General features: G+C 34.7%; 1 protein-coding gene across 4 annotated transcripts; it reads left to right on the top strand.

The window, feature by feature from the left end:
- On the top strand, positions 1-12,475 carry LOC109105181 (alpha-N-acetylgalactosaminide alpha-2,6-sialyltransferase 2-like). 4 transcript variants are annotated; one of them, XM_042735905.1, is made up of 10 exons: positions 1-342; positions 2,624-2,965; positions 6,432-6,677; positions 7,639-7,804; positions 8,242-8,416; positions 8,635-8,773; positions 9,136-9,239; positions 9,447-9,530; positions 10,140-10,239; positions 11,098-12,475. In XM_042735905.1, the coding sequence occupies exons 2-10, from the start codon at positions 2,849-2,851 to the stop codon at positions 11,266-11,268; spliced, it is 1,302 nt and encodes a 433-aa protein (XP_042591839.1). In that variant the 5' UTR covers positions 1-342; positions 2,624-2,848; the 3' UTR covers positions 11,269-12,475. The 4 variants fall into 4 exon arrangements, with proteins under 4 accessions (XP_042591839.1, XP_042591837.1, XP_042591840.1 ...); XM_042735903.1 differs by having other exon boundaries at positions 2-342; positions 2,624-2,997; positions 6,434-6,677; XM_042735906.1 differs by having other exon boundaries at positions 6-342; positions 6,456-6,677.
- The last annotated feature ends 698 nt before the right edge of the window (positions 12,476-13,173 follow it).

Genomic DNA, 13,173 nt, shown 5'->3' with positions numbered 1-13,173 from the left:
GTCGCTGCATGTCATTTTGGGTATTCTGTTGTACTACATCTGTTGTTTTGATGCCTCAATTTGTCTTTCTTCAAATGTCAGCTGACTTGCCACGGTTTGTTTTGTTCATCACTGTTGTTATCACCCAGCCCTGAGTTGTGAGAACTATTTCTCTGTTCTTCTAAAATTTTATGTCTTCCTTTTGGGGGAGGGGGAAGGGGAGTTGACCAATTGCTAGCAGCTGTTACTCTTTTAACAATAGGGCCGCCTCTCGAGCCGAGTGTGTCTGAGAGTTGTGTTGTTAAAGCAGGCACACTGCTGCTCGACTTCACCCCTCTTTGCTTGACAGGACTTTCCCTTCAGGTATGAGACTCTTTTGACATTTTTACAGTTATTTTCTGTGTCTGTTCACATATTCTGCCAGTTCTCCTTGGATTAAAGGGCTGCTGTGAGTTGGAAGACTTCGAATGATACATTTGGGGACAGTTACTTTGTCTGATGTGATGTGAGGCTGCTTCTTTTTGTGTTTTATGTTACCTTTTTTATTTGTCTTAGTTCATTTTGAGAGATTTGCTTGTTCTTTTCTTTTCTTAATTCTATGTCTAAAGAGAAATTCTATGCAGTTTCGTAAAAGAGATGGACTTTGGTTTATGGTTTAATTTTTAGACATTACTCAGACTGAGATTGTAAGCGGAGTAAAAGTTGCTGGAACATTTCCCCGTACTGAAATCAGTTCACACAAATAGCATTCTTCTCATTCCAAATATGACAGAAAAAGAACAGCGGGAATTCTGACGACAAAAAACTCATAATATAAGCCTTTGTGTCTCTGAATTCAGCTTTATCCTATGGTATTTGAGACAGAGTAGTTGAGAATTAAATGTAATTACAGAAATGTTTAGAGCAATTTTTCTGTTCCTTAATGGGATTTATCACTGCTAACTGTGGCTTGTGAATATTCAGGGTATTTTACATTTACATTTATGCATTTAGCAGACACTTTTATCCAAAGCGACTTATAGTGCATTGAGGCTACACATATTTTAATGAGTCATGAATGTTGAATGGCATACCTAAGGCCATTTTGGAAAGATTGGAAACTCGTATTTCCAGTTCTGCTTAAATGACTTTCAAATAGTTGTTAATGTCACTACATCTGTATTAACAAACCTTCAGACCTGATTTTGTTTTTCCACTAAGCGATATATGTAATATATTATCCTTTTGATATTAGCTTTTTCAAATGTTGAAATAAGATTTGTGCCATTTCTTTTTTTCCATTTTCTCTACAATGAATACCTAGACTGAAGAAACATAAAATTCCTCATATTTTGTATATAGTCACTTTGAGGACGAATAAAGTTATATTAATACTGATAGTAATAAACAGTAATGTTAATCATAAAACATTAACATTAGAATCAGTTTTTCTGTATTTTAGCTTTGAAATGCTTGCATTTCGTCAAGAGGTTCCTGCTGATATTTTCAAGTCTGATGATCACTGTGTTGGACATTAACTTTAACTTTAAAAAAAAATCCTCGAAAGATCCCTTAAAATAACTTTTAATATTATCACTCGATAGTATCAAGATTATAATAGGTACAAGTTGATGAACATAAATTAGCATATAAAAGGTCCTGTCTAGTCGGTTAGCCATGCTTGTCTTTTGTAATGCCTGAAGCACGATGAGATCAGAAGTAAGGGGTCATGTATTCATTGTGATTGGTTGATCAGGGACCAATCAATGAACAGACAGTAATCGTATTACAAAAACAACAACAACAAAAAATAGTTTTAACCAAAAACCACAAGATGTCCATTTCAGTGGTTGCAGGGTCTGAAGGGGTTAATCTGATTCTCCTTTAGTGAGGGCCTGACTGTGAACTCTGAGAAAAGTGGGCGTCAGATGTGTTCAAATCTTTCCTTTTGTTAAGTGCTAAAAAGGCTTGCTTTTTGCTTCCTTAGTTGCATTCGAACTCCAAAAAGTTTTTCAGTACAAATATCTAAACCTTTTTAAATCAAGATGCATTTACTTGAGAAGCAATATTACACGATTTTAAGTCTTGTTTTCTGAAAAACCTATTCAAATCAAGTAAGAAAACAAGACTTGCTATGCATTTCGCTTCTTATGTAGGCAATGTTTATTTTGATTTAATAAAGTTTAAATACTTGTACTGGAAAACAAGACAAGAAAATCACTTTTTTTTTTTAAGTGAAATGATCTAAGAAGTTACATGATGCCAGACACGTCAGCAGGAGATGTGGTCATAGCAAAATATCTCATCATTTACCAAACCCTCTCCTTTATACGACCCACAAAACAAACACACCAGTCCAAAAAGCAATTTTACCACATTGTCTCAGGCTTTCCCTCACCCTCTCCTTTATACGACTCTGAAAACAGCCACATCAGTTTGTATGGTAATTTCATGCTCACTCTTTCTGCCTTTCACCGTTTCTCCTGATTCTTCCTTTGTCAAATCCCGCGATCTTTTTAACACTATTAATTAGCATCTGAAACGCTCTTTGAGCAAAGGTGCACTTCGAAACCAGGATCACATCTTACTGGTTTTCCAGGCCCTTTAATTAAAGCAGGATTACTGTGTAGAAACCGTCACTCTTATTTTTTTCCTCCTCTCACAGAAGTCCTGGTGGTGCCGGGAGACGTGTGTGAAAGCCAGAGCTCAAAACCAACTAATTAATTGGCAACGACCCTCCCACCCCTTTCCCTTGAGGAGCACTTTTAAACCCCAGTTTCATCGAAACACTTCAACCGCTTCAACCCTTCCTCAGGAGAACGCTCATGTGCTTACAAGGTGACCAGACGTTCTTGGGAACGCTGACTTGCAACACAAGGAAAGTAGCACGATGACAGTCCGGCTGCCCCCGAGGCTTCTGCTGTGGTTCATTGGGTTGTTGGGTGTCGCGTTATTGACATTTTTCGTGGTTTGCGTGACTACGCAGATTCAGGTGCCATGGCAAGAGAGTCTCCAAAGCTTCCCAAGCAAACATTTCAGGTAATGTGAGAACATCTTTACAAACTTGTGAAGAGGATGTTATAGATTCTTTATTGACCCAGGTTCCAATAAAGAACCTTTAACATCCATGGAACGTATCCATTTCAAAAAAAGTTATATATAGTGGAAAAAGGTTTGTCATGTTCTGCTTTGTAAGGAAAAAATAGTTCACTAAAAGGTTCTTTGGGCATTGCTGCAGAAAAAAAAAACCCTGAATTTAATAAAGGTAATTATAGTGTTATAAATATCATTATTATTATTAAATATCATTATAATTTTTTTATTTTTTATTTTTTTCCCAAATATAATTTATTCCAGTGTTGGCAAAACTGAATTTTAAGCTATGTGTGTGTTTACAATGGGCAAAAAATTTTTTTTTAATAATATTTCATAATATTACTGTTGTTACTGAGACTTCTCCACATGTGTAATTTTCTTTCTTTAAAATGGAAGTTAATGTGATAATACAGTAAAGAAAAAAAAAATTCTGTCATGAACAGCAAGTTAATGAGGAAGTTGGATTAAGGTTAAGGTTAAGCTGTTTTTCCATTTGTCAGTTAGTCAGTCATTTAGTTAGTTCGTGATGTCACAGTCCACACGTTGTCTCCAGAGATTCTTCATCACAGTGCACACTTCCTCTGATAATCATTTCAGCATGGAGCCATGTTTGGTGTTGCTGTGGAGACGAGTATCACAAGCTAAAAGAGTGATTTCTTGTTTTGCTGTCTCTCTGTTTTCGAGAGCCAGGGGAGGATTTTACTTTCGATTTATTTGCACAGCACTTTCCACAATAGCCTACATATTCTTCCAAAACAGCTTCACAAACAATAGAGGCTTATAAATGTCATAATGAGCAGCTAAAATTGGTAGCGGAAGGAATAAACTTAGATGTTTAAGTAGTTAAGCGGAAACCATTTGGGATATCACCTTTCCTTCCCTTACCAAAAAGTAGTAGCCTATACTTCAAGTTTATTTTATACTTTTTTATACTTATATACTTTTTATACTTTATAAGTTTATAGTTTAAGTAAAGTTCAAGTATATTTTTAAGTATACTTTATGTAGCAAGTATACAAATATCAGAGTTCTAGTAGTATACTTGTAAGTGTACGGTTTCAATACTTTTTTGGACTAAATTGACCCACTTTCTAGTATATAAAAGTATACTTTAAGTATAACAGTAGCAAACACAACTTTGAGTACACAACTAGTTTACGTCTATGTTTGTAGTTTGTTCTGCAATTATACTTAAAGTGAACTTATAGGTATACTCACATTTCACTGCTGGTTATATATGCTCTGTATAATCGGGTATGTGACGAATAAAAATCTTGAATCTTGATAGTTTACTAATTAAATACTTTGTTCACTTTGAAGTATTGTCTCATTAAAATACTAGTTTAGTATTTTTATACTGCAAGTATACTCATAAGTTTACTTTAAGGGAACTTTACATCATACTTTAAGTATACTAATATGTCCCTGTTTAGGTTTTAATTTGTATATATTTTGTTACATAAATATCTGAATATACAAAACATCCAAAGAAAGAACAGGGTATCTGCTTGTAAACAAAAACATTTTATTCTAGCTTCATGCATTCTTTTTTTAAAACACTTTAATGTGGGTAAGTTTAATAAAAAATAAAGAAATAACATTTTGAACAAAAAGCTGAAAAAAGACTATGAATTAGATTCAGAATGATAATCAAAACGTAGATGGAGTCGATCAACACCCCAAAGCTTGACTGTAATTATTACCTCTTCATCGTTCGACATTTTATTTCATAACATTACAGTTTTGATGCTGTTTCATGTCAGATGATCGTGTTAGATTACATGTGTTAGTATCTGTTGTTTCTATTTCTTTTACACTTGTGTTTTTTTGGAAAATCTGTACAGAAGATGTGTACTAGCGCCCTCTACCATATAACAATGAAAACACAGATTCTAGGAGCACAAGTATAGCTCAAATATATTTAGACTTTTTGTAAGTATAAGTCAAGTATACTTAAATGTGATTTAAGTATATTTCTGAGGAGTACATAAAGCCCATTTCTGAGAAGTACATAAAAAGTAAACTAAAAGCGTACTTTTCTATTTTTTAGTTTAAAAGAAGTATACTAATATCACACTTGAATAAACTTCTTTTTCGTAAGGGTTAGTTATCTGCTTTGTTCTCCAGTAAGGGACAGAAATGAACAACATGAGATCTACGGCTTTGGGTCTACTACTTTAGTTCAGTCAGGCGTAGAATCGCTCGGCCTTGGCTTTAACTCTAGTCAAGTGTATTCTCTAGAGAAGTGCACAATCATTGCTCTGAAAGTAGGGTCTGTTATGTGAAATGTAGCCCAGATTTTTAAAAGGGCAAAGCTCTAATTTTAAAACAAGCATGGTTGGAGAAAAAAAAAAGGAAAGTCAGAAAATGCTGACTAGCTGCTGTTAAAACAAATGATAATAATTAATCCAAAACAAAATTAACCTCCCAAAAAATGTTGTACCAGTTACTCTATAATTATGTTTAATAAATTAGAATAATGAATCGTAAAAAATTGAGCTGTAGTTCCCACACACACAAAAAAAAACTCTTAAAATGTTCTCACCCTCAGGCCATCGAAGATGTAGATGTGTTTTTGCATTGCATGTCTTGATCCTCTGCAGTGAATGGGTGCCATCAGAATGAGAGTCCAAACAGCTGATAAAAACATCACAAGTAATCCACACGACTCCAGTCCATCACTTAGCATCTGGTTTAGCGAAAACCTGCATGTTTTTGATAAATTCATCATTAAGTTGTTTATAACTTCAAACCATTGATTCTAACTAAAATACAAATCCTCTATCTATCATATTAGTTTCTCCAGTGAAAAAAGTTGAGTGCTCTGGATCAGAAGAGAAATATGCACAGATTAAGCACTGTTTGTAAGTGAAAACAGTCCAAACAGTTCTAAACAAATATGGTATGTCAGAGGTTTTTTAATGTGAGAGGACAACAGGGGAAGAAGAGGTGTCATAAATAATAGACTCATATTTTGGCATGATGGTTCAAAGTTAAAAACATCTAAATAAATTTCTTTATGAATTTTGAAGTATGGTGCCAGTTTCATTTCATTTATACCTCTGCTTTATATATAGTTTTTATTTCCTTTTCTCTTATCAGTCATCTGCTTTTTATTGTATTGAACAATGAGGCACTTTCCCCAGTTATGAATTTAGCAGATGGCTGTCATGCCTGTTTTTATTAAGATGTGTTTGCTGATGTATCAGATATCAAGTCAGCTGTTTTCTATGGCAAACAGTGAAATATTGATGTACGATTCAGTGATTTCCCTGTTCCTAATGGCCCCTTTAATTGAGTTGGTGGTCTTTGTCTTCATTCTTGCTCTTATGATGTAAAAAACATTGCTTTTTTTCTTTTCTTTTTTTCTTGCCTGCAGTTTTTTTTCTGAAAAGAATGACAGCAATTCTCTGGAATATCAACCGTCTGCTGAGAATGAACTGGACACTGCTGAAGAGCTGGGGCAAAATTCATTGCAGAAATCAGATGTTCAGAATTCAGGAAATGATGCAAAGTCTGATAAAGCAAAGTCAGTCACAATCTCCTTAAAACCAGTGGCAAAACCCACTGAGCTGGACTTTTTTGGTGACCGGTATGCCACAGATGACATTCCTTCACAAACAGTGAGTGTTTTTTGGGCCTAGTATTATTATGTACTATGGTGTTGTATGTTAGTATAGTGAGTAAGTGCAGAAGCCACCTGCTTAAAGCCAGTTTCATTGAAGTGTTTGTACAAATGCAGTGGTCATTCAAATATAATGGTCATTCAAATTTAGCAAAAAGCCAGCGGATGTCCGGAGAAAAAGCAAAGTAGTATGTAGTAAGCTAAGGTTAGTCAGTCACAACAGAACAGCAGCATTTTATTTAGGTGACACTGGAAAATTTTAAAATTAAATGTCCCAAATTAAAACAACCAAACATTACAACTCAACTGTGACCAGTGAAAACCATCTGGGGGAGATATTATTTTTATTCAGCAAGAATGCATTAATTTGATCAAAAGTGACAGTAAAGACATGTACAAAAGAATAAATGTTGTTATTTTAAACTTTCTGTTCATAATAGAATTCTGAAATAAAATGTATTATGGCTTCCACAAAAAAAGAACTGCTTTCAACATTGATAATCATAAGAAATGTTTCTTAAGCACCAAATCAGCATATTTGAATGATTTCTGAAGGATCATGTGACATTGAATACTGGAGTAATGATGCTGAAAATTCCATCTCAAGAATAAATTACATTTTAAAATGTATTACAATAGTAAACAGTTCTTTTAAATTGTAACTGTATTTTACAATAATACTGTTTTGTGTTGTAATGCATGTAAAAAAAAAAACAGGTCCAATTACTTTAAAATCTTGATTTTAAGCGTTTAATTGTCAGCCATCGATATTTAAATGTGAAAATAGTGTCTTCAACTGCCCTAAAATATACTACTTTATAACTTCAGCTTTATTTATTTGTATAGAACATTTAACGCAATTTTGTTGCACAAAGTGCTTCACAATTTAATAGAAAGAATATACAAATATTAAAAACAATAAAAAACTAACCTCTCTCTCTGTTCTGTTTTTATAACAGAACTGTCCCAACAATATTAGGAAGCGTGTGCCTCAGACTCAATTCGCTGAGATGTTTCTTCACAATATTCCAGTGCTCCAATGGGCAAAGCATTTTAGTTCAGAAGAGTACCAGCGCTTGAGACACTACGAAGGAGCACATGGCTGGGGAAGTGTCAGTGCTGAAGGTGTGTTGTTTTTGGGTATTTGCTTGAAGTCACTAATCTTCTAAAGCTTCAAATTTACTCAGTGTTTTTATTGTCCAAGGTTTCAGAGTGATATAGCCATTAGTGTGCCATTATTTTTTGTGCCTGGGTTTTGACAGAATTTTTTAGCTAATACAATTATTTACAATAATGCAAAATTTTAAACAGGCTACACAGAATTCACTATTGCCAGAAGCAATTAACAGATAACAACTTAAACTTTTTATATAAATAATTAGTTTCGAAATATTATGAATAATATAATTATTATTATTCTTTTTATTTTGGCTACTTCTGACTCCACTAACGAACTACATGTATTAAATATGCAATTCTTTGTAGTGTTACTTGTGTTATCTAATTCCTGTAGGGGTTAAAGTTACATGATTTTTTGGATTTGTGTCTGTTGTTGTTTACAGTTTTGAATAGCTCACTGGCAATTTTAAATACACCTGCAAATCGATTGATGTTTGATGACTGGGAGAATAGAGCAGACCGATCCGAGTGCATTCGCTGTGCTGTGGTGGGAAACGGTGGAATACTGAATGGTTCAAGGAAAGGCAAGGAGATCGATGAACATGCCTATGTCTTCAGGTGAGGAGGGTGATCATTAAGAGATATTGAGGGCTCCTCAAAGTGAGGCAAATCTCAGAAAGAAAGTATTTTTTCCTTTAAGAAAGTATTTTTTCCTTTAAATCAGTGTTTCGGGTAATGTTTTAATTATTTAGACTCTTCTCTCTCTAAAAACGAAGGATAATGATGCTTATTGATTAATGTCACAATGATTTTCTTCTTTGGTCTCGCATCTGTAGGGTAAATGGTGCGGCTCTTACAGGGTTTGAGAATGATGTGGGATCCCGGACTTCATTCTACACATTCTCAACCAACACCTTGCGAAACTCCATGAATAGCTATGCTCACGTAGGCTACAGAGGTCCACCTATATCCAAGGTAAGCATTATTAAAACATAAGACTCACTAACTCCACTGTTTGTCAAAATGATTATGTTTTATTAAGCGAAATTGAGTCCTTTGACTGTGATCTGTTCTATGACAGATTGGTTATGGTTTGACTATACTCAGATTCAGAGAAACGAAGTGTGAAAGTTGATAATAAATACATTTTCTCACTACAGTTACACTACATTATGCATTTTATTACACTACAATCAAGGTATTTCTTCCCTGGAAATGGAACCCACGGTGTTGATAGTGCCTTGTTCTAAAAGTTCAACACCCTTTTGTTTAGGGATGTGTGTTGATGTTGAGTTGGGAGGTTGCTAAGGATCTCTTATTTCTGATAATCTGTGTAGGAAACCAGGTACATATTCCTGCCAGACCATGACCGAGATTATATTCTTATGAAGGCGGCTTCCACACACACTGCAATTGATGAAGGACCTGAGCGCAGCAAAAAGTAAATATTATAAATAAACATTATGTAAACGGACACGTCTAAAGTTCCTTGTGCATATCCTTGATCACTACATCAGATAAAGTCCATCAGATGACATCCAACTCTGTTCACTGTTTTGTTTTTTTGTAAATAATTGGCACTTTAATAATATAGCATATTATATACACAAATAGGACTCAATTTAATTATAATACATATCTCTTTCAGGCCCCCTACATACTTTGGTGAAGAAGTGACAGTAGAAAAATTCAAAATCTACCACCCAGACTTTATCCGCTACCTCAGAAACAGGTAAACTTTGCAAACAAACACTAAGAGATAATGTACACTCGGATAGTAGTTATTGCAAAATTAATCCTAGATGGAGAGATCAACTGCACATTATCCGGCTTATTGAAGGACTGCTTCTAAAATACACTGCTGTTCAAAACTTCTTTTAAAAAAAGTCTCTACATTTATTTGTTCAAAAATACTGTAAAAACTATAACATTGTGAAATATTATTACAATTTGAAAACTGTTTTCTGTTTTAATTTAATTTAAATAATTGTGATGGCAAAGCAGAGTTTTCAGTGTCACATGATCATTCTAATATGCTGATTTGCTGCTCAGGAAAACAATTTATCATTATCAATATTGAAAACAGTTGTGCTTCTTTCTTCTTCTTTTGTGGAAATTTCATGATTTTCATTTTCAGGACTTTTTGATGAATAGAGAGTTCAAAAGAACAGTTGAAATTGTATGAGGACAAAGATCCCACTGAGTAATATGAGAGTGGCCATTATAAACAAATATTTGACCACAGATCATCCAGAACTGGTTGGATGATTTACCTTTTTTGTTTTTTTGGTCTCCGTTTCTATGTATGTGTTGAAGTTGAACACTTTCCCTTTACTCATCAGTTCCTGCATTCAAAACTTCTGAACACAGGCGCAAAAAGAATTTACAGGCCGTCGACAGGAGCAGTGATGCTCCTAGCTGCTATTCATACATGTGACCAGGTTTGTTTTTTTAATTGAGATTTTAATGAAAGCAAACAGGTTCTTTAAGAATGTGCCCTGCTTTACAATGAGTTGCAACACCCATATTCTTTTCTGTCCAATTTTAGAAGTGTGTAATAATAACAATGTTGACAATAATGACAATGTTGTACACAACATTATACTAAACTTGTATGCAAACACTTACAATAACTTTACAAGTTTGTCAAAGGTTTAAACACTTCTTAATGATACTAATTTAACATATACTAGATGTGTATTCTAAACAGACAGGACAGGTGACACCTTGATTGTGACATATTAAAGACGCACAGCAACAGTATTGCTTTAATAAAACCAACCCAGGCTCATCAAAAAAAAGCATTCAAAATGTTTCTATACATAAAATTTACTGCTGTTTTTGTTCCTTCTCAAACAAATTCTGATTGCGGGGCAGATTATCTATTAACAGTCTTATTTTCATGTGGTTCCTTGCCTAATACTATGTTAGGCCCTCAAAATAGTGCATGATTTGTTTAGAACAAATTTTGACATTTGCAAAACATAACCAGTTCCACATAACCGGTTTTTCTCTGTAGTAAACTTGCTCGGAAGCTCACCTGGTACAGCATTGCACTAGACATTCGGCAAGATCGTGTACAAGATAAAAGCTCAAAGACTCATAGAAGCAAGCTAAAATTACATGGCTGCTTTAGCAAAAGACACAAAACCAAACAAAAACAAACAAACAATGGCAATACTATCAGTTAGGCTTTACTGTAGATTCAAAGCCTATTATTATTTTCAAATGATAGCATATTAACCTTTTTTATCTACCAAGGAAAGTTAGTGATATGATGATGTTTGTTTTATTAACAGGTTGATGCTTACGGGTTCATGACCCCTGACTACACTTTGTATTCAGACCACTACTACGACAAACAGCGACATGCAGTGCAATTCTATGCCAATCATGACATGCGAATGGAAATGAGGTTGTGGCAAGAGCTGCATAATGCCGGACTGATCAATCTCTTCATGCGCAAATAAGTACAAATGGATGGACACTACACACTGTATAAGGTTTTTGTTATTGTGAGAACTGAAAAACCTCTGGTAGGTGTGTGAAGGACAAGCCTTTTATTCTCCCGTGGTATTAGACATATTTGCTTTCTGAAGAAAAAGTTAATAATTGTTGTTCAACAAAAAACTACGTGCAGAAGCTATGTAGTCAATACTTTGGATTGATTGTCTTTTGAGTCAGTTCATGAGAGACAAATGGCTGACTTACGTGTTTTAGGAGAGGCCTTGTAAACATCGATATAGTGTTCAGGAATGAATGAATAACTCTTGTGTTCTTGGCTGCTATTTGTTCACACACATTGAGTCATTTCACGTCAAGGCTGGGCAGGATGAATCACAGTCTTGCTTTGGGCCACGTACAAAGATTCTGTAATATGTGTCTTAAGACTTTTCAAATGATGGACTGTCATGGCGTGTGAGAAACAGCGATTCAGAGAATCACTCCAAGTGAAAAATAATCAACCAAAGAGAATGATTTAAACAAGTTTATTTTAAATTCTTAATCCTCTATTTTAACATTGTGTGTGAGTATAAATGTTTCTAGATGGTCCATTCAAAATGGACCTCTTGCATCGTGTGGAAATCAAGAAGGGTTTTCTGTTTTTAAGAAACTTTTTGTGCCTTAGGCTGTTATGTTTACAGCTTAACTTTACTTGGAAGCTTTAAAGTGCACTAGCTTATGGTTCACAAGATGTTTGAATCAAAATGTGAATTTCTTTTGTGATTTATCTGATCCTGCTATGGTCTGTTTGGTCACTTGATGCTATCTCATGATTGTATTTAACAAATTGTTTACCAAATAATTTAAATGCTATGTTTACTGCAATTAACTGGTTTAGAGATTCACCACACTCCTAGTTCAGGAGTTCAAAAATCATCCCGCCTTTATAAACCAGTGAAATATTTTTGGAAACAAATGCTAGTAGTGTTTTGTCTCGGAATGCTGTGAATATGGCCTTGGTTATAGTGTGGAAATCAATTCTATATAGTTTGGTTTAAAAAGAACTTGAACTTAAAAGTGTTTAGAGTGAAATCTAAGAGATAGATACATAGTCTAACTCCCAGTATGCTGGTATTGTTTTACTTTTCATTGTCTCCATTATATTTATGTTTCTGTGTACCTAAGGGGTGAAAAAAAGTGAGTGGGGAAAAAAAGAAAAAAAAAATGACGTGACATACAGCCAAGTGTGGTGATCTGTACTCAGAACTCGTGCTCTGCATTTAACCCATCCAAAGTGCACACACACCGTGAACACACACCTGGAGCAGTGGGCAGCGCCCGGGGAGCAGTTGGGGAGTCGGACTGAGGCACCGAACTGTGAAATGACAGTAGTCAGTTTGCTTTATGGAGCTAAATATTTGCACCAGTTTAGCACTGTACTTTCAGTGAATGGGCTTATACTATTACTTCCTTAAATATTTGATCACATCTAAGATAAATACAGTTTGAGGGCGATGTACAATAATATCCCTCAACAACCTGTCATCAGGCCCTAAATCAATACTTCATCTAGATTTCTATGTATTTTACATTTAAGGAAAACAGAAATATGCATATATGCTCTAAAAAAATAAAGGTTCCAAAAGGGTGTTTTCACAATGATGCCATAGTAGAGAACCACTTTAGTTTCCCAAAGAACGTATTAGCGAACAGTTCTTAGCAGAACCATTTTTTTTAGTGTGAAGAACATTCTACGTCGTCACACTTTGTCACCGGGGGACTTCTAAAGTCTGCTTCGTCCCAGGGTTCAATAATCGGCGATCCATGTGTTTTAAATACCAATAAAAGAGAGAAATAATTTTTTAAACATGAGACAAACAGTAAACTAGAAGAATTCTGATAACGATGCAACTTGTGATTTGCAGTTCCTG

The sequence above is a fragment of the Cyprinus carpio genome, chromosome B12 (assembly GCF_018340385.1).
Source record: "Cyprinus carpio isolate SPL01 chromosome B12, ASM1834038v1, whole genome shotgun sequence".
In the NCBI taxonomy this organism is placed as follows: Eukaryota; Metazoa; Chordata; class Actinopteri; order Cypriniformes; family Cyprinidae; genus Cyprinus; species Cyprinus carpio.
The sequence above is the reverse complement of the archived record's forward strand: the minus strand, read 5'-3'. Positions and strand labels throughout refer to the sequence as shown.